Source organism: Haematobia irritans, chromosome 4, assembly GCF_050003625.1.
Source record: "Haematobia irritans isolate KBUSLIRL chromosome 4, ASM5000362v1, whole genome shotgun sequence".
Classification (NCBI taxonomy): Eukaryota; Metazoa; Arthropoda; class Insecta; order Diptera; family Muscidae; genus Haematobia; species Haematobia irritans.
In genome coordinates, this window is record NC_134400.1 from 115929264 (window position 1) to 115952614 (window position 23351).

General features: G+C 33.9%; 1 protein-coding gene across 2 annotated transcripts in view; it reads left to right on the forward strand.

The window, feature by feature from the left end:
- stj (voltage-dependent calcium channel subunit straightjacket) overlaps positions 1-23351 on the forward strand; it is a 133072-nt gene that overhangs the window by 86205 nt on the left and 23516 nt on the right. For both annotated transcript variants that reach the window (XM_075305271.1, XM_075305272.1), the window contains one exon: positions 12414-12507. In XM_075305271.1, the coding sequence (XP_075161386.1) occupies positions 12414-12507 (94 nt within the window). The remainder of the gene's footprint in view (positions 1-12413; positions 12508-23351) is intronic.

Genomic DNA, 23351 nt, shown 5'->3' on the forward strand with positions numbered 1-23351 from the left:
AAAATTTTCTATAGAAATAAAATTTTGACAAAATTTTCTATAGAAATCAAATTTTGACAACATTTTCTAAGGAAATAAAATTATTACAAAATAAATAAAAATTTTTCTATAGAAATAAAATTTTTTTTTGTTTGTTATTGTTGGTTTCTCTTCAATTATTGTTTTTTTATCTCAGCTTAAACCATGCATTGATTAAACTACAAGTGTAGCTTAACCAACAGAGGAAAAGTATGCTTGTCAAATTTATTTGGGCATAGCCCTATAGACTGCAAGATGGTTGGATGTACAGCTGTTTCGGAATTACCACATTCCTCATCCGCATCCTCTACTTGCAGCAAAACTATCAACCAATTATCAGAATAAATTCGGGTAATTCACTCAACCCAAAGTGAACTACACTTGAACCTTCCGAAAAAAGGTTTGATAGTCGGCTACTACCTATCAAACCTTTTTTCGAAAGTCGGCTACTGCCTATCAAACCTGTTTTCGGAAGGTTCAAGTGTAGTTCACTTTGGGTTGAAAGAATTACCCGAATTTATTCTGATAATTGGTTGATAGTTTTGCTGCATTTAGAGGATGCTGATGAGGAAATTAAGAAAATTGTCTATAGAAATAAACTTTTGACAAAATTTTCTATAGAAATAAAATTTTGATAAAATTTCCTATAGAAATAAAATTTGAGAAAATTTGCTGTAGAAATAAAATTTTAAGAAAATTGTCTATAGAAATAAACTTTTGACAAAATTTTCTATAGAAATAAAATTTTGATAAAATTTTCTATAGAAATAAAATTTTGATAAAATTTTCTATAGAAATAAAATTTGAGAAAATTTGCTGTAGAAATAAAATTTTGAGAAAATTTTCTATAGAAATAAAATTTTGAGAAAATTTTCTATAGAAATAAAATTTTGAGAAAATTTTCTATAGAAATAAAACTTGAGAAAATTTTCTATAGAAATAAAATTTTCTATAGAAATAAAATTTTGAGAAAATTTTCTATAGAAATAAAATTTTGAGAAAATTTTCTATAGAAATAAAATTTTGAGAAAATTTTCTATAGAAATATGTTAAGATTTTGAAAAAATTTTCTATAGAAATAAAATTTTGAGAAAATTGTCTATAGAAATAAACTTTTGAAAAAATTTTCTATAGAAATAAAATTATTACAAAATTTTCTATAGAAATCAAATACTGACAAAATTTTCTATAGAAATCAAATTTTGACAAAATTTTCTATGGAAATAAAGAGAAATAAAAATTTTGAATAGAAACAAAAATTTCACATCGAAGTAAAATTTTGGAAAAATTTGAACTATTAAATGATATTATTTTAATTTGGAAAATGGTCTGCTGGTATGAATTTTGGTCGAATTTTGGAAAAATGTTGGTCCAAAATAAAAAATCATTGTGGCAACGCTGGTCCCATATGACCCATTTGCCATACCGATATGACCATTTAATAGCAACTACTTGTAAAAAATTGCAAGTCTATAGCATGTTTCTTTCGGAAGTTTGCGTAATTTCAATAGATGGACGCACATCGCTAGATCGTCTCAGAATATCACCAGGAGCCAAAAAATTTACTTTATGGGGTCTGAGACCATTATTTCGATGTATTATAAACGGACCGACAAAGTTAGAATATCCCCCATCAGGGTTGGCCTGTCGCGAACAGTGACTTTTGCGACATACATTTACGACGGTATAATACGTATGTCGCAAAAGTCGTACACCTAATGTAGAAAACCTAATTTTGGATAAAAAAAATTATGAACATTTTTTAATTTAACTTAGTTTGGCTCCCCGATACAAGGGATGACAAACGTATGTTTATTGAAAAGTCTGATATTTTTACATGTCTCCTTCGCATCCTCAAATTATTCGGTGTTTGCGTGGTCCATACACTAATAGAAAAAGTTTCGTTATATTAACGAAATGTGTCGTTAAAAGTCAGCCAATTAAACAAATTCGTTAATACAACGATTTTTTTCGTTAATATAACGAATTTTCTGCAAAACAACGTAACCTTTCGTGCTATTAACGATTATTTTCATCGTATTAATGAAAATGTTTCGTTGGCCGACTTTTAATTAAATTTTTTTTTTGTGTGTAATGTTTATTCAAGCTTCTGTTGCATCAGCGAACGAAAAGCTAGAGTTTTGATAATTTTTAATTAGTATGACTCTAAAAACTCATTTTATAACATATAAAATTCTCTCTAAACAGCAGTTCACTTTTGCAAGACTAAAGTAGTGGTCCTTTGTTGTCAGTTCCTACAGAAATTTGTTCATTTTTTAAAGGTTAATTATGAGCAAGTATAGTACATAGTACATAGTAATTTTGGCTTGGAGTCTCCCATTGGAATAAGTTTAGTTTTAAATTCGTTAACAATTTTATGAACAATCCTGAGAATTCAAACTTCTTCGCTGTATTGCTGACGTGATTGAAGTATTTTGAGTTTGCGACGTTTGTTACTTTTTCTACATTTACAACGCGTATGTGACGTTTACAACTTTACGACAGTCGCAAACCTAAAAAAGTTTGATACAGACCATCTCTGGTCCCCATATAAAAATCAAAAATCGTATTTGTTCAAATTTTGAAAAGTTCAAAATTGGGTTTTACTGCTTACATTCCATACTTTGAACCTTGCAATAATAACCATTGTAGAAAATATCAAAGCGTCTTACATTTACTAGCCATGTTATTTAATTATTATCAAGTCAATAATTAACATAACGTACATACCATGTGTATAAATTGACATAAATATATATGAACATTATTTACATTTTAACAATTTTATCACATCAACTAGAAAAAGGCATATCTGTGAAAAAATATAGGAATAGGGTCTGTGGCAATAAGAAAATTTAGTTTCAAACCCATGAAACTTTTTATCCTTCATCAAAACTTAGCCATTAATTTTTATGCTAAAACATTGTGAATATCTCGCCATCATATAGGTGGTACTATGTTCTGTCGTCGCAACAAAACTCTAAATTAAAAATTCAAAAATATACATAAATATAAATACATATACGCCATTTGAAATTAATTATTTCAAAGAAGTAACTGCACTGAAAGAAGAGTTTTCTTTTCTGCGGAACGAAATTTTAAATGAACATACTTTCCTTTTGTCCCTACAAAATTTTCTTTAAAAACAAATAAAATAGATTACAGAGAATCCTTGTTGTAAATATGTATTTGTAACAACATTAAAGAAAATATTTTATAACAAAAGGGAATTTCGTTTGTCTAAAATTTCGTTCCGGAGGAAAATATTGTTTGTAGTTTTTGGTGCGAAAACCGAACATAGTACCCACCATTACATTTAATTTGTCTATCACTCCACAGACCAATTGGTTCACAATATATCTGAACGATTAAACTATTCTTCTATATATACATATTTACTCCATTCATAAACATATATACATAACTTATATACATATGCTAACATAAATCAAACAAACTTGTTAGGAAGGATATCGCTTTTTGAATTATAAACTTTTCAAATTTAATTACCTATAATATTTGTTGCTTATTATGAGATTTGCATTAAACAGTGGCATGAAATCAAAAAAAAAAATAACCTTTGAAGATAGTATATTTTCCGAAGCCGTTTGTATGAGAACAAATTACGGCCGTAAGTTCGGCCAGGCCGAATCTTATGTACCCTCCACCATGGATTGCCTAGAAACTTCTACGAAAGACTGTAATACTTGCCGATGGCAAGGAACCTTAACATCGTCTTCTAAATTGGAAGTCAGTCCATACGGGGTAATATTAGGCAAAAAAATCCAGATTAAAAAGCTATATACATCAGTTCTTGACCGGTATGAAATTTTGGGCGGTATATACAATTATGAACCTATATGGTCCAATTTTTGTGTGATTAGTACCAAATGTTAACACGAACATATCAAATTTGCTTATCCAGGAAGAAGTAAAATCTGGGGATCAGTTTATCTGTGGACTTTATATAGACCCACATGGACAACTTTTGCATAGTTGTTGACATGACCATATACTAAATTACAGCCGAATCAGATGATATTTTGCGCCTCCAAGAGCCTCCCGAGGACAATTCTGGCGATCGGTTTATATGGGGCCTATATATAACTATAAACCGATATGGAAAAATTTTAGCAGAATGTTAGAGTTGTTGACATGACCATATACAAAATTACAGCCGAATTTGCGCCTCCAAGAAATTTAATCTCCAAGAACCTCCCGAGGACAATTCTGGCGATCGGTTTATATGGGGCCTATATATAACTATAAACCGATATGGAAAAAAATTTAGCATGAATGTTAGAGACGATAGACTAATAAAACTATAATTATAGTCCGATATGGATTAATTTTTTCATAGTTGTTAGAGACCATATACTAGCGTACAAAATTTTAACCGAATCGGACGAAATTTGCTCCTCCGAGTAGCTCCGGAGGTCAAATCTGGGGATCGGTTTATATGGGGGCTATATATAATTATGGGCCGATATGGACCAATTTCTGCATGTTTGTTAGAGACCATATACTAAAACCACGTACCAAATTTCACCGGATCCGATGAAATTTTCTCCTCCAAGTGGCTTTATATAGACCCACATGGACCACTTTTGGCATAGTTGTTGACATGACCATATACTAAATTTCAGCCGAATCAGATGATATTTTGCGCCTCCCAGAAATTTAATCTCCAAGAGCCTCCCGAGGACAATTCTGGCGATCGGTTTATATGGGGCCTATATATAACTATAAACCGATATGGAAAACATTTAGCATGAATGTTAGAGACGATAGACTAATAAAACTATAATTATAGTCCGATATGGATTATTTTTTTCATAGTTGTTAGAGACCATATACTAGTATAACGTACAAAATTTTAAGCGAATCGGACGAAATTTGCTCCTCCGAGTAGCTCCGGAGGTCAAATCTGGGGATCGGTTTATATGGGGGCTATATATAATTATGGGCCGCTATGGACCAATTTCTGCATGTTTGTTAGAGACCATATACTAAAACCACGTACCAAATTTCACCGGATCGGATGAAATTTTCTCCTCCAAGGGGCTCCGGAGGTCAAATCTGGGGATCGGTTCATATGGGGCTACATATAATTATGGGCCAATATGGACCAATTGCTGCATGTTTGTTAGAGACCATATACTAACACCACATACCAAATTTCAAGCGGATCGGATGAATTTTGCTCCACCAAAGAGGTTCCGAAAGTCAAATCTGGGGATCGGTTTATATGGGGGCTATATGTATAATTATGGCCCGATATGGATAAATTTTTGCATGGTTGTTAGAGACCATATACTAACTCCACGTACCCAATTTCAACCGGATCAGATGAAATTTGTTCCTTCATAAGGCTCCGGAGGTCAAATCTGGGGATCGGTTTATATGGGTCCTATATATAATTATGAACCTATACAGACCAATTGTAGCATGAATGTTAGAGACCATAGACTAACACCACGTACCAAATTTCAACCGGATCAGATTAAAATTTGCTCCTCCAAAAGGATCCGCAAGCAAAATATAAGGATCGGTTTATATGGGAGCTATATATAATTATGGCCCAATATGGATAGAGGTCATATACTAACACTACGTACCAACTTTCAACCAGATCTGATGACATTTGCTCCTCGTGGGTCGGTTTATATGGGGTCTATACGTAAACGTGGTCCGATATGACCCATTTGCCATACCATCCGACCTATATAAATAACAACTACTTGTGCCAAGTTTCAAGTCGATAGCTTGTTTCGTTCGGAAGTTAGCGTGATTTCCACAGACGGACGGACGGACATAGCTAGGTTAGGTTAGGTTAGGTTATGTGGCAGCCCGATGTATCAGTCTCACTTAGACTATTCAGTCCATTGTGATACCACAGTGGTGAACTTCTCTCTTATCACTGAGTGCTGCCCGATTCCATGTTAAGCTCAATGACAAGGGACCTCCTTTTTTATAGCCGAGTTCGAACGACGTTCCTCATTGCAGTGAAACCACTCAAAGAAGCTTTGAAACCTTCAGAAATGTCAGCAGCATTACTGAGGTGGGATAATTCACCGTTGAAAAACTTTTTTGGTATTCGGTCGTAGCAGGAATCGACCCACGACCTTGTATATGCAAGGCGGGCATGCTAACCATTGCACCACGGTGGCTCCCGATATACTAACAAAGCTATTCATGAACAAATAAAAGTTAGTTTACAAATTCAGATTATCACAGACACTTCAAAGGAAAAATGCAAAATCTTTAAAATAAAACTTTGCCTACATTATAAGTTTTTTACCCTCCATCCAAAAATACCATATCTAAGTTATATTAAATTATACTTATTTAAATTAAAAAGGCTTTATTTACTTTAAGAAAAATTTGCCACACCTCAAAGACATACGACTTTCAATTTCAAAAATTGAATGTTATGAAAAAATTTTTAAATCAATTTTTTATTAATTCAAATGTCTTTATTTTAAAGAAATTTATCCTCAACATTGTGTACATTTCGTTTCCAAAGACTTCGTTGTATAAGCATTCAAAATTTTTTTTCACTGTAGCTATTTCAACAAAAATCTTTCAAAGTATTATTATAAATTTTATTTAATATTCAACGAAAAGTTCTGATGATTTCAAAAAGCGATCCACCATACATATATATATTTTTTTAACATTAACTTTATCATTTCACTGTTTTGTCTAATGTCATTACGTTATCATTCATGAAAATAAAACCTGCAAATCCACAGCTAACACATCTGCTGGACGCATTCCACCATTCGATAATTACTATTGTGAGTAATAATTCCATTGTAAGAGACCTGACTGAATAAAACTCAGGATACTGAATTCATGTTCGTTTTCTTTCACAAATCGTGTTTTCTGCACTGTACTTCTACCGAATGCAATGGAAATGTTCACATACAATTACTACATATGTATTATATAGACACATAATTATTATTATACCAAAAAAAAATAATATGTACGTTTATTCATTTTATTATTAACAAGCACATTAAATTCATAGTTTGTAAACACCACGCTAATATTATTGAAGCTAAATAATTTCCATTCCCAAAAGAATATTGCTGAGAAATAGGGAATAAAATATTTTTTAATATCGTGTAACATATGTATTTTATATAGTTTATAGTAGGAGTAAGGATAAAACAAAAGTTTACTTCGAATCGAAGATTTAAATCCAATCTCTATAAAATTTAAAATAGGATACATATCGTCTGTATCGGATTTTAATTGTCTTTTTGTGAAATTGCATTTCAAAAATCTAAATTATAAATAAAACTTTTAACCTACAATACAAAATCCACAAATTAATGCTTCCAAGCTACTTATTTTTAATCCAAATTTTCAATAGTTCAGTTAATTTTAAGGTACACAGAAAAAATGTTCATGAAAATTTTTCCAATTAAAGTCTTAATTGAGTTTTAAAAAATATTTAATTAAAATTTTAATTGATTGAAGAAATTTTTTTTAATTGAAACAAAAATCAATCACAAAAATTAATAGTATCAATTAAGTTTTTAATTAATTTTTTAATTGATACTATCATTTCTGTGATTGAAGACATTTCAATTAAAAAAGTAATTAGATCAATTAATTTCGTGATTGAATCAGAAAACAAATGTTTATGTGTATTAAGGAAAATCTGTCTGTAAATTGTATGTTCTAAAATTAAGAATGCATAATCATTCATATTAGGACAATAGTATTTTTTCAGTGTACACTAAAAAGAAGTAAACTCAACTAGAAAGAAAATTTGTATAAAACTAAATATATTAAACTCCGATATGATAAAAAGGTAAATACATATATTAGGATAAATTCGAAGAAATTTTTTAAATACAATTATTTCTTTTTTTTTCTGTTTAAGTAAATTTCGTATTGTGTGATATGAAAACAAAAATTGGATTTTACACAAAGTGTCTAGTGGATCGTGATCACGGTTGCTACTGGGGTAAAAAGTAGTTTGCCAAAGTGTTAGGAAAAAATATCAACTGTGTAATCAAACCGTGGAATTACTTGTTTTTTGGACATAAGGAATTCCTCCTGGAAGTCTTATCCTTTATGTAAAGAATTGAATAGACACTCGGAAAAGGAATTAGTGCACTGCAAAAAATGTGAACCCACCAGAAATGACAATTTTACTTAATTTTAGAAATGTAAGGTTAATTTTACAAAATTTTAACTAAACTGTATTACAAGCGCAGATGTCACGCCGATTTCACAAAAATAAGTAAATATTTTTCGACAAATTCAAGAAATTTTATAAGACATAATTATAATTATTTTTTTTTTTTTTTGTTTTTCACTTGTTAAAGAAAATTTTGAAGTTTGAAGGAAAAAATTGGAGTTCAAAATTGAAAAAAAAAAGAATTTCATAAGAAGTTCATGATGGGTGCTTTATTGGTAAAATTTATAAATTTTAACAATGCGTTCATGAAAATGAACACAACACATGTTGCGTCAAACGGACAATAGTCGGTGTTAATTCTGATATTGATAAAATGATGCCATGCCTTATATAAACAACAACCAGTGTTCATGATCTGAAAATGTTTACGAATTTATAAAAAATAAGTAAGGAAAGCCAAAGTCGGGCGGGGCCGACTTGCACCACTTTGTAGATCTAAATTTTCGATACCATATCACATCCGTCAAATGTGTTGGGGGCTATATAAATCTTTGTCCCAAATACATACATTTAAATATCACTCGATCTGGACAGAATTTGATAGACTTCTACAAAATCTGTAGACTCAAAATTTAGGTCGGCTAATGCACTAGGGTGGAACACAATGTTAGTAAAACAACATTTAAATCTGAAGCAATTTTAAGAAAACTTCTCAAAAGTTTATGATTTTTCGCTCGATATATACGTATTAGAAGTTTAGGAAAATTAGAGTAATTTTTACAACTTTTCGACTAAGCAGTAGCGAGTTTACAAGGAACATGTTGTTATTTTGACAATTTTTGTCGAAATCAGAAAAACATATATATGGGAGCTATATCTAAATCTGAACCGATTTAAACCAAATTTGGCACGCATAGCTACATTAGCATTGTACTACTCCCTGTGCAAAATTTCAACTAAATCGGAGTTAAAAATTGGCCTCTGTGGTCATGAGTGTAAATCGGGCGAAAGCTATATATGGGAGATATATCTAAATCTGAACCGATTTCATCCAAATTTGGCACGCATAGCTACAATGCTAATTCTACTCCCTGTGCAAAATTTCAACTAAATCGAAGTTGAAAATTGGCCTCTGTGGTCATATGAGTGTAAATCGAGCGAAAGCTATATATGGGAGCTATATCTAAATCTGAACCGATTTCAACCAAATTTGGCACGCATAGCAACAATGCTAATTCTACTCCTTGTGCAAAATTTGAACTAAATCGGAGTTAAAAATTGGCCTCTGTGGTCATATGAGTGTAAATCGGGCGAAAGCTATATATGGGAGCTATATCTAAATCTGAACCGATTTCAACCAAATTTGGCACGCATTACTACAATGCTAATTCTACTCCTTGTGCAAAATTTGAACTAAATCGGAGTTAAAAATTGGCCTCTGTAGTCATATGAGTGTAAATCGGGCGAAAGCTATATATGGGAGCTATATCTAAATCCGAAGCGATTTCAATAAAATTTGGCACACTTGACTATAGTACTAATTGTTCTTCTTGTGCAAAATTTTAAGCAAATTAGGATAAAACTCTGGCTTCTGGGGCCATATAAGTCCGTATCGGGCGAAATATATATATGGGAGCTATATCTTAATCTGAACCGATTTCTTCCAAAATCAATAGGGTTCTATTCTGAGCCAAAACACATACTTGTGCCAAATTTGAAGTCGATTGGACTAAAACTGCGACCTAGATTTTGATTACGGACAGACGGACATGGCTAAATCGACTCAGGAGCCCACCCTGAACATTTTTGCCAAAGACACCATGTGTCTATCTCGTCTACTTCTGGGTGTTGCAAACATATGCATTAACTTATAATACCCTGTTCCACAGTGTGGCGCAGGGTACAAAAATCCGCCACAGTGACTCGAACCTGTGCTCCATACGCCTTAGTACATTGCACCACCGACGTAGTTGCCATAAGGGCGTCCAACAAATATTTTAAAACAGGCCAAAGAAAACCAAAAGCCATTCATAAAATCGTGGACGAAATCGTAAACATTCCGTTTTGATTTTTCGTGAACGTTTCCACTTTATTTTGTTACCGTCCATTCATGATTTTGGAACGTATATTTTTCTATTAGTGTAATAACTACATGAACTAAAATAGAATTAAATTGGCATTAGGGTTCACTTTTTTCGAGTGTGGTAAAATATTGAATTAACCCTGACGTTGCATATATGCAATGTTACTTATGGTGATTTCGATTGGTAAAAAATATGTTGCATATTTTACACCTTACCCCCCCCCCCCCCCCCCCCCCCCCATAAATCGAAAATTTTTCTTCAATTGGAAAATTCAGTGCAGCCTACCCAAAATGTGCATGTTCGATTGACGGGGTGTTACCCATCGCAAGAGAAAAAGTGTAACACATTTTACACCTTAGCTGGTCTACGGTGCAGATGGTTACACTTTCAATCAGATGTTGAAGACGCTTTTATTCTTCGACCTAAATAAGAGCGTTGTTGAAAATACAAAAACAAGTGCGTGACGCGTGTATTGTGGTTGCATTTCAATTTCTTCCACACAGCTGATTAATTTACCAAGAAGAAGCATATCAATTGTTTAGTGCCGCGACAACAAAATTCGATGTTAAATATTTTTAATATAACGCAAATGCGTTTTTTTAGCAACACCATTGTAGATACGCTATTGGAAAGTAGTTCTTCTGACGACGATGAAGAAGTTACAACATCATTGCATAGCAACAATGCTAATTCTACTCCTTGTGCAAAATTTGAACTAAATCGGAGTTAAAAATTGGCCTCTGTGGTCATATGAGTGTAAATCGGGCGAAAGCTATATATGGGAGCTATATCTAAATCTGAACCGATTTCAACCAAATTTGGCACGCATTACTACAATGCTAATTCTACTCCTTGTGCAAAATTTGAACTAAATCGGAGTTAAAAATTGGCCTCTGTAGTCATATGAGTGTAAATCGGGCGAAAGCTATATATGGGATGTTAAATATTTTTAATATAACGCAAATGCGTTTTTTTAGCAACACCATTGTAGATACGCTATTGGAAAGTAGTTCTTCTGACGACGATGAAGAAGTTACAACATCCTTGCTTGGACGAAATAACCAACGCCGAGTTAAAAACTTTGTTGAGGATGTAATTAATTTATACTCTGATCATTAAAAATATATAAAATCAAAAGTTTTAACAATTTCCCTTAGTTCAAGAAAAATTAGCGTGTTAGTCGAGATTCCAATAATAGTTGTTAATAATAATCGAAATATTTCCGCCAAATTTCTTTTGTTTTGATTTTATATCAGTGTTGCACCTTTTTGGTTCGTTTTCATACACAAACGCTGTTGTCATTGAAAGGGGTTTCGGCAACACTGTGGTAACACCATAAAATGTTGTACCATTTGTATGCAACACTTTTTTTCCCAAACGAAATCACCATTAGACTATCTGCCCCTTTTATTTTATTTATATTTGTTTATTATTATTACTTTTTCCTTTCTCACTCATTTGGAGTTAGATTCTTCGGGTTTCATATATAAGAACTATATACAACAATTCTAACATTCCAAATGGGCATTATCTTTGCGAACTTTTAATCATGAATGGAGGGCTAATTCTTTATTTCTAGGTTGTTAGTAATAAAAATAATAATAATTCCTTGGTCGCTAATCGACAACGATGTGTTAGATTAGGTATAGTAGCAGCCCGTTATATTAGACTCACTTATACTATTCAGTCCATTGTGATACCATAAGAGACGTGTAAGAAAATCTTCTACCGATTCTGAAGCATTGTTAGATTTAGTTTTTTTTTTTTTTTTTTATTTCAATTTTCATGACCCTTTAATACAATATAAAATAAATAGAGTAATTAAATCGTATATTAAATCTAAAACAGCAATAACATCAATAATATACACGTAAATCTATGAGCAATGATCTTAATTTTTGAGTAATAACATACACAAATGTAGTATTGTACTAATGCACAGTTAGCTGAGGAATTGCACAAATGTTTTATTTAACCTTTTTCCGACGCAAATCCATAATCCCTAATAACAATGTCCCCTCTAACGTATGCATGATAAAAATTTAATTTTTTATACTAAAAGAATTTCATTTCCTCAGTTTTGAGCACTGCCATTTTGAACATCTTTAAAAGCAGCCTCATAACTAACGTGTTAATTTCGTACATTTTAGGTGATCGCCAGTTGATGCAGTCATTGGTATTTGATGCACGCGTAACAGAATGGTTTTCCAAAAACACCAGCTTTAATTCCAAAGATGATAAAGGGTGAGTGCTTTTAATGGATAAACTAGCATTTGTTCCGAATAAGGATTCCGTAGTACACCTATACATTTTATACATGTACTATGAATCTAAAACTCGATTTTAGATTTTTTCTTTCCAATGTCTAGTAAAAGACTTTGCATTTATTTAGCATATGTTTTAATTCATTGTTAAAATAAATTACGATGGTCTCACATGCAGATATTTATTGTCTCCACCAGGGCTGTGGAGTCGAGTCAATTTTGCTCGACTCCGGCTCCGACTCCAGCATTTCTTATTGGCCTCGACTCCGACTCTGGAGTAGACTCCAGTTGGTGTACCAAAATCTCAATTTAAATGTATTCCAATTGTAATTTTAAGATGTAGTGTTCCAAAAATAGGCCGATATAAGTACTCTATTTTGCCATATGTGTCCAAAAGAACTCTACTTTTAAATTTTGATACGACTCGACGACAAACCTCAGCATTTTAGGGATGTAAAGAACTCTACATTTTAATTTCAGTTCAATAAATTAAAATACGACACAAGACTATATAGAGACCACATAAAAATATGGGTAAATAACAACAATCTCCAGAATATGAATTTATAAAAACACAAAATTTAAACAAATAATTAGGCTTCGAGAAGTTTAAGAAATAAAAACCTGGTATTGGTCTATATAGGCATTTTATAAAAAATATATCTATATAAAATAGAAACACTAACAAAAAGATACACAAAAATCAAAATGTCGGGCTAATCAGATAGAAAGTTTAGATGTTAAAAAAATGTAATGTGTCGGATATATAAAACAGATTTAAACTGCCAAAAATTAGGACGGGCGGAATTACCCACTACCATACAACAGATGACAACAATACACCCTCAAAAAAAATCGCTTCTCTAACATATGTTCCAAACATATTTTGCTGGAAGCACATATAAAGGGTGATTTGTTAAGAGCTTGATAACTTTTTTAAAAAAAAAAAACGCATAAAATTTGCAAAATCTCATCGGTTCTTTATTTGAAACGTTAGATTGGTCCATTACATTTACTTTTTGAAGATAATTTCATTTAAATGTTGACCGCGGCTGCGTCTTAGGTGGTCCATTCGGAAAGTCCAATTTTGGGCAACTTTTTCGAGCATTTCGGCCGGAATAGCCCGAATTTCTTCGGAAATGTTGTCTTCCAAAGCTGGAATAGTTGCTGGCTTATTTCTGTAGACTTTAGACTTGACGTAGCCCCACAAAAAATAGTCTAAAGGCGTCAAATCGCATGATCTTGGTGGCCAACTTACCGGTCCATTTCTTGAGATGAATTGTTCTCCGAAGTTTTCCCTCAAAATGGCCATAGAATCGCGAGCTGTGTGGCATGTAGCGCCATCTTGTTGAAACCACATGTCAACCAAGTTCAGTTCTTCCATTTTTGGCAACAAAAAGTTTGTTAGCATCGAACGATAGCGATCGCCATTCACCGTAACGTTGCGTCCAACAGCATCTTTGAAAAAATACGGTCCAATGATTCCACCAGCGTACAAACCACACCAAACAGTGCATTTTTCGGGATGCATGGGCAGTTCTTGAACGGCTTCTGGTTGCTCTTCACTCCAAATGCGGCAATTTTGCTTATTTACGTAGCCATTCAACCAGAAATGAGCCTCATCGCTGAACAAAATTTGTCGATAAAAAAGCGGATTTTCTGCCACTGATTTTGGTAATAAAATTCAATGATTTGCAAGCGTTGCTCGTTAGTAAGTCTATTCATGATGAAATGTCAAAGCATACTGAGCATCTTTCTCTTTGACACCATGTCTGAAATCCCACGTGATCTGTCAAATACTAATGCATGAAAATCCTAACCTCAAAAGAATCACCCTTTATTATTGGATATTGCCGAAACATTATTATGTTTGTTTTATGTGAACATATTATATGTTTGGAAGCAGTTTGAGCCCAAAAATATTATATGCTTGGAAGAATTTTCTCCCCAAGAAGATTGTGGTCATTCCCTCACATAATTTTCACTTCCACGAAATTTTTAGTTCTTGGCCCCTTTTTCTGTAATACAAATAATGTTGAAGAAATTATTCAATTTTATAAATTTTTTAAATTTTACCTTTCGCCTGGACGGAGAATCGTACCGGGAACCATGCAATTTGTAAGCCAACACACTACCACTGGGCTACGTAGCTGTTATAGTCACCAATAGACAAGTATCGTTATAAGTTACAATTTGGTGCTTTTAGCACCAAATTTAGTGCTTTTTGATTTCTGAAAAGCACCAAATTGCCTTTTTGGTGCCTTTTCAAAAAAAGCACCAACTTGGTGCTTTCTGGCATTTTCATTTAGTGCTTTTGGTGCTTTTTATACCCTCCATCATAGGATGGGGGTATATTAACTTTGTCATTCCGTTTGTAACACATCGAAATATTGCTCTAAGACCCCATAAAGTATATATATTCTGGGTCGCGGTGAAATTCTGAGTCGATCTAAGCATGTCCGTCCGTCCGTCCGTCCGTCCGTCCGTCCGTCCGTCCGTCCGTCCGTCCGTCCGTCTGTTGAAATCACGCTAACTTCCGAACGAAACAAGCTATCGACTTGAAACTTGGCACAAGTAGTTGTTATCGATGTAGGTCGGATGGTATTGAAAATGGGCCATATCGGTCCACTTTTACGTATAGCCCCCATATAAAGGGACCCTCAGATTTGGCTTGTGGAGCCTCTAACAGAAGCATATTTCATCCGATCCGGCTGAAATTTGGTATATAGTGTTGGTATATGGTCTCTAACAACCATGCCGAAATTGGTCCACATCGGTCTATAATTATATATAGCCCCCATATAAACCGATCCCCAGATTTGGCTTGCGGAGCCTAAAAGAGAAGCAAATTTCATCCGATCCGGCTGAAATTTGGTACATGGTGTTGGTGTATGGTCTCTAACAACCGTGCAAAAATTGGTTCATATCGGTCCATAATTATATATAGCCCCCATATAAACCGATCCCCAGATTTGGCTTGCGGAGCCTCAAAGAGAAGAAAATTTCATCCGATCCGGCTGAAATTTGGTACATGATGTTGGTATATGGTCTCTAATAACCATGCGAAAATTGGTCCATATCGGTCCTTAATTATATATAGCCCCCATATAAACCGATCCCCAGATTTGGCTTGTGGAGTCTCTAAGAGAAGCATATTTCGTCCGATCCGGCTGAAATTTGGTACATAGTGTTGGTATATGGTCTCTAACAATCATGCAAAAATTGGTCCACATCGGTTCATAATTATATATAGCCCCCATATAAACCGATCCCCTGATTTGGCTTGCGGAGCCTCAAAGAGAAGCAAATTTCATCCGATCTGGCTGAAATTTGGTACATGATGTTGGTATATGGTCTCTAACAACCATGCAAAAATTGGTCCACATCGGTCCATAATTATATATAGACCCCATATAAACCGATCTCCAGATTTGGCTTGCGAAGCCTCAAAGAGAAGCAAATTGCATCCGATCCGGCTGAAATTTGGTACATGGTATTGGTATATGGTCTCTAACAACCGTACCAAAATTGGTCCACATCGGTCCATAATTATATATAGCGCCCATATAAACCGATCCCCAGATTTGGGTTGCGGAGCCTTAAAGAGAAGCAAATTTCATCCGATCCGCCTGAAATTTGGTACATGATATTGGTATATGGTCTCTAACAACCATGCAAAAATTGGTCCACATCGGTTCATAATTATATATAGCCCCCATATAAACCGATCCCCAGATTTGGCTTGCGAAGTCTCCAAGAGAAGCAAATTTCATCCAATCCGGTTGTAATTTGGAACATGGTGTTAGTATATGATCTTTAACAACCGTGGCAGAATTGGTCCATATCGGTCCATAATTATATATAGCCCCATATAAAACGTTCTCCAGATTTGACCTCCGGAGCCTATTGGAGGAGCAAAATTCATCCGATCCGGTTCAAATTAGGAACGTGGTGTTAGTATATGGTCGCTAACAACCATAGCAAAATTGGTCCAATCACACAAAAATTGGTCCATATCGGTTCATAATCATGGTTGCCACTAGAGCCAAAAATAATCTACCAAAATTTTATTTCTATAGAAAATTTTGTCAAAATTTTATTTCTATAGAAAATTTTGTTAAAATTTTATTCGGTTCATAATAAAATTTTCATCATTGTCAAAATTTTATTTCTATAGAAAATTTTGTCAAAATTGTATTTCTATAGAAGATTTTGTTCAAATTTTATTCGGTTCTTAATCATGGTTGCACTCGAGCCAAAAATAATCTACCAAGATTTTATTTCTATAGAAAATTTTGTCAAAAGTTTATTTCTATAGAAAATTTTGTTAAAATTTTATTTCTGTAGAAATTTTTGTCAAAATTTTCTTTCTATAGAAAATTTTGTCAAAATTTTTATTTCTATAGAAAATTTTGTCAAAATTTTATGTCTACTTTGTCAAACTGAATTATATACGTATTGGATCGATCTTTTTTGATTTGATATATACCACGTATGGACTTACATACAATTTAGAAGATGGTGTTAGGAGGTTTTGAGATACCTTGCCATCGGCAAGAGTTACCGCAACTTAAGTAATTCGATTCTGGATGGCAGTGTTTAGAAGAAGTTTCTACGCAATCCATGATGGAGGGTACATAAGCTTCGGCCTGGCCGAACTTACGGCCGTATATACTTGTTTTATTTTGAACAGTATTAAGTTTAATTGATACAAAAATTTTGATTAGACTTTCAAGAGCCGAAGAAACTCAAATTTATTGCCAAATATAGAATTTGATTGTTATGAAGTTGGTATTGATTATTTTTTAATTAATATTGTTATTTAGGGTATTCTGTAGGAAAGTCGAGCGATGAGTGTCGAATTTTCGAATTTGGTAAAGATGTCATTAAAAACGTTTGTATTAAATTCACAAAAGGACGCACAACTGAAATAAGACTCCTTCCATATATTAATATAAACTCCTTCCACATATTAATATTTTGAAAGTTGAAAAACATCACTGATCAAAATGAATTGGACGAAAGCATTAAAACTGATCAAAGTGTATACTTGAATAGCGGTTCATAATGGTGAGTACTAAGTTCGAGTTTTGCCGCTAAAGTGAAAACTATATCAGTAAAAAAGGCATAAAATTATGCATATGTGCTGCAAATTTTATTATAACTTAATGGGGAATAGCCAAAAGCAAATTTTCACAAAGTTTGTATTCCTTAAAATGAATTATTAAAGAAATTGTAATTGTCAAAAAATGACTATTTTAGCAGCTAAACTCGATCTTAATACCCACCTTAACTTCTTAAAATTCAATTCACAAAAGTTCTATAATAGGTACATCTTCGGAAGTTTTTTTTTTTTTTTTTTTTTTTTTTTTTTTTTTTTTTTTTTTTTTAGTGGTGGAAGGTGGTATGTTAGAATTTATAATATATTTTTGGTGCTTTTTGGCCTTGGGGAGTTGGCAACACTGTTCGTCAACCCTCCCGGTTTCCATCTCTCTTTCTTTCTCTATACTCTCTCTCTCTCTCTCTGTCGCTCTCTGAATAAAATATCACAACATATATATGTTTACTCGAAATTTGTAAATTTATATATGTTTACATTCACACACAATATTTTTATAAACCATTCATGCCCCAAACATAATATATTCTAACATATTAACATATGTGTCCCAAACATTTAGTGTTAGTTTAGGAGCATTAAATGTTTGCACTTAAATATATTGTGTTTAAAAATTGTGCCCGAAACACATTTTGTTTATATCGGAACATATGAAAAACATGTTTTTCTAACAGTGTAGCTATACAGTTACGAGTGTTTCTATAGAAGTAAAATGGTGAAACATCGATTTATAAATGGTCTATCAGTTATGGACATTAGAGGCCATTAATTAAATGTAAAGAATTTCAAGTGGCTTTGATGAAAACAAAAGACCGGCTAAGATGGCAAAATTACAGCTTCCAGGGACATCGGGTGTATAAGGAGATTTCTCAAGTAATTATGTAGGGCTATCTCAAAATCTGGGAAATTTCCGCATTTATTAATGGATCTCAAATAACTCTAAATTCGAAATTTCTGACAAATCTTATGAAAATTTTAGACTGGGAAAATTTTCTTAAAACAAAACGGAAGTTGGGTTTATATGTAGGTGCTATATCACAAAATTGTCCGGCATGACCCAACTTCGAACTCGACATGCCTGCCCAAAAATCAGACTTTAGGTTCTACTGCTATATTGACTTAAAGTTATACCTTTATCAAGAGTTTATACGGGGTCAAAAATCTATATTTTAATATGTTAAAAATGGACAATACAATTGGTTAATTAAGCCCATATTCTAGTAAAACCTACTTTTTATATCACCGTGAAATTTCACCCATATAAATACACTTTGAATGGCCTGAAATCCAGTACTTCGTTTTTCGTTGTTCGATTTAAAATCCTATTGGAATCTAATTTGTCGAAATATGTCTTTAGTTACAAAGATATGAAGTGTTTTTCAAATTTTGTTTCGCCGGAGTCGGAGTCGAGCAAAATGTCTACGACTCCGGCTCCGACTCCGACTCCAGCAAAATCTTCAGACTCCGACTCCAAGACTCCGACTCCGGCTCCGACTTGGTCTCAGACCCCATAAATTACATTCTTTTTCTTTGTGAAATTCTGAGTCGATTTAGCAATGTTAGTCTGTCCGTCAGTTGAAGACATGCTAGTTTCCGTAGCAGACAAGCTATAAACCGGAGCTGTGGAGTCGGAGTCTGAAGATTTTACTGGAGTCGGAGTCATAAAACTGTTGATCGACTCCGACTCCGGGCAAACATACTTTTAAAAATGCTTCATATTTTAACTAAACAAATATTAACTTATACTAAATTCCATTGGATTCCTCAATCGATCAACGGACGGTTTGACAGTAATTGCGCTGCAACTTCCAATGTAGTGCCCAACACCAAATAATTCTATTTGTAACGTTTCGAAGTATCGATTTTAATTTTATTAGTTTTTCTTTTCAATTTTATTTGAAGACGGTATTGATATTTCGGTCCGTCTGCAGACTTCACGCTCGAAGATCGGTATTAACATATATTATAATTTAATTTATTGAATATAAACTCCAATTCGCCTAACATTGAAATATAGAGGTCTTTTAGAACCCAAAAATGCAAAGGTTTGTCTACGTGTAGTTCGCGTCAAATGTGAAATTTAGGGCTCTTTAACACATATAAATATATAAGATAATTTATATCGGTTCATTTTTGGACCCTCTACCATAGAATTACATATGGAGTGTTATTAAAATGGGATTTAGTTACATTACCTGTAATCGGAGTGGAGAAGCTGATGCAAATGGCTGGATTTGTAATCGAGCAACATTGGCTCGATTCCACAGCCCTGCTTGAAACATGGTACAAGTAATGTTATTGCAAAGGGGCCATATCTGACCACTTTTGGGTATAACACCTATATAAACCGATCCAAAGACTTCTGGAGCCTCCTGAAAAAAAAAACAAATTTGGTAATTGATTGATTATAATCAGTGCAACACAAAAAATCACCTATCCCATCCGCAGAGATGAGAGGAGGAAAGTAATTTCTGGATTTTGCTAGATTGGTTGCCGTTCGTCTTTTATGAGTCTCTAAAGTTTTGTCGCCAATTTCGATTTTGAGCACTTTTTGCAATTTTCGTATGACCATAGCTCGAAAAATGCTGTGAATTTATTTTTGAGATATTCTGCAAAGTAGTAGCTCTTCACTTCTCTGTAGTCGAAAAACGGAAAAAATCGGTGATAAAAGTGGTAATTTTTCGACATTTTTGCGATTTTGAGCATGAAGATGAATTTTTTTCGAATATACAGCATTTTTCGAGATATGGTCATACGAAAACTTCAAAAAAGTGCTCCAAATCGAATTTGGCGACAAAACTTTAGAGGCTCATAAAAGACGAACAGCAACCAATCTAACAAAATCCAGAAATTATTTTTCTCCTCTCCTCTAGTACTTTCGGCTGGGATAAGTGTATTTTTGTTTCGAGTCAAAAAGTTGAATTTTGCGTCACAGTGTTATTATCCACCATATTCCCAAATTTGAAATTGCAAATCGCAAAATATTCGTTTGACCATAATTTCTTAAACCTGAAGCTTGTTGATATAGTTCTCGTTAATGTGAAGTTTAAATTAAAATGTTATTGAAGTATTTATATTTTTTGGTTACAAGAAAAATAAATTCTTCCCATTAGCGATTTCGAATATCGGAACATGGGGAATATGTCTTAATCCGTATAGATCCATAGTTATATATTATATATCATATAATTATAGATCGATACGTTCATGTAAAAACCGATCCCCAGATTTGATTTCTGGAGCCTCACGGAGGAATAAATATAAGACCAAAATTGATGTATTGACTTACATCGTTTAGTAAAAATTGAAAAAATCGTCGCTGAATTAGATGTGTTAACGTAGACACATAAACCGTAAATTTTAAAACTTATCACGTGATTGTATGATACAACACGGTCACGAAAACTTCACGTTCCCAAAATTTCGTATTCACCACAAAATTCTTATTCGCGGTAATATCACCATAAAAATTATTTCTCCAAGCAACTCTTGCTCGTCATAAAAATCACACTGAGTAACAAACTCATATTCATGCTCACTATAAAATTCTTCTCACAATGAAGTTCATTCACATATCAACGCAATTTAAGCTCTCAAAACACTCACCTGTACGAATATACATATTCACGACATACCATTGCACAGTGGTAAATTTTATCGTCCTTGCTTCAATTTTGAGCTTAAAATCCATCTTGTTTCCTGTATAAATACAAAATATTATACGCAATCAACAAAGAAAATGTAAATGTCCCCTAAGAAGATAGGATCTTACATCCTTTGGAGTACATGACTAGACCTGCTTTCGACACAAAATAGCAGACAATGTATGCTATTTCGATAAAGGGTGATACGGTCAAAATTTGGTCAATATAAACTTGACGTATTTCTTTTTTTGCATTTAAAAAACCTGAACACCCCTCATTTTGAAGGTGTGTGTGTGTGTAGAATGTTTCTCCTATTTTGATTTTGGAATTCACTCTTCAGTTGTCAAAATGCCGTCCAAGCAAGAAGAGCAGCGTATCAAAATTTTGCTCGCGCATCGCGAAAATCCGAGCTACTCGCACGCAAAGCTGGCAAAATCGCTAAAAGTTGCCAAATCAACCGTTACAAATGTAATTAAAGTGTTTGGGGAACGTTTGTCGACAGCCAGGAAGTCTGGATCGGGGGGAAAGCGAAAACCGGAAGCCGCTGAGACGACAAAGAGAGTTGCCGGTAGTTTCAAGCGAAACCCTAACCTCTCTCTCCGAGATGCCGCAAATAAGCTGGGTGTATCGTCTACAACCGTGCATCGAGCCAAAAAACGAGCCGGACTATCGACTTACAAGAAGGTAGTGACTCCAAATCGCGATGATAAACAAAATACGACGGCCAAAGCGCGATCCCGGAGGCTGTACACGACGATGCTGACGAAGTTTGACTGCGTGGTAATGGACGACGAAACCTACGTCAAAGCCGACTACAAGCAGCTTCCGGGACAGGAGTTTTATACGGCAAAAAGAAGGGGAAAGGTAGCAGATATTTTCAAGCACATAAAACTGTCAAAGTTCGCAAAGAAATATCTGGTTTGGCAAGCCATCTGTACCTGTGGCTTGAAAAGCAGCATTTTCATAGCTTCCGGGACTGTCAACCAAGAAATTTACGTGAAAGAGTGTTTGAATAAACGTCTGCTGCCTTTCCTGAAGAAACACGGTTGTTCCGTACTGTTTTGGCCGGATTTGGAATGGAGTGGTACGCCGCCAACAACGTTGGTGGTTCCCAAGCACAAGAACCCTCCCAACACGCCAGAGCTTCGCCCAATTGAGAAATACTGGGCTATTGTCAAGCGGAACCTAAAGAAGACCAAAAAACCTACTAAGGACGAGCAGCAGTTCAAGGCAAACTGGCTTTCTGCGGCGAAGAAGGTGGACAAGGTGGCTGTACAAAATCTGATGGCAGGTGTCAAGCGTGAGGCCCGGCAATTCGGATTTGGAAAAGCGAAAGCCTAACTGAATATTTTTCCTGACTTTTATACTAATTGAACTTGAAAAAGAAATTTAATTTGATTTTTTAAATAAACGATTTCACTGATTTACACGCGTTTTCCCTTGACCAAATTTTGACCGTATCACCCTTTACTCTTTTTTCCGATCCTTTGCATCGTGTTAATAAAGAAAATTGAAAAATTAAAATTTTGGTCACCAATTTTACTTTTTATTATACCCTAAACCACATAGTGGTTAGGGTATAATAAGTTTGATCGGCCAAAAAATGAGCTTACCAGAAATATTGATTTTAGACCCCATACAAGTAAGTAAAGTAGAAAGTCGGGCGGGGCCGATTATATCATACCCTAAACCACCATTACAGAATTAGTAACCGTAAGCATTTGTGGGGTAACATATAGGTCTGGGAGATAAACCGCAGTTGCATCTTTAAGAAAATTAAGAGGTACATGTCTATGGGTGCTTTGTGTCAATCTGACTATAGCTCATAGTCAATGTTGCCAGGGAATATGTTCGGTTTACCCTACAAGGACAAAAAAGTTCCCTACTTTCCCATACATTCCCAAACAATTTCCCTACTATATTTTTCGTTAAATTTAAAAAAATTTACAAAACAAAAATGGTTGTAAGTACTTTATTATCTTAAAACATGAATTTTATGCAACGTATATAACTTAGAATATAAATTTGTATTACCACCACGGTTGCCACAGTTGGTAGAAT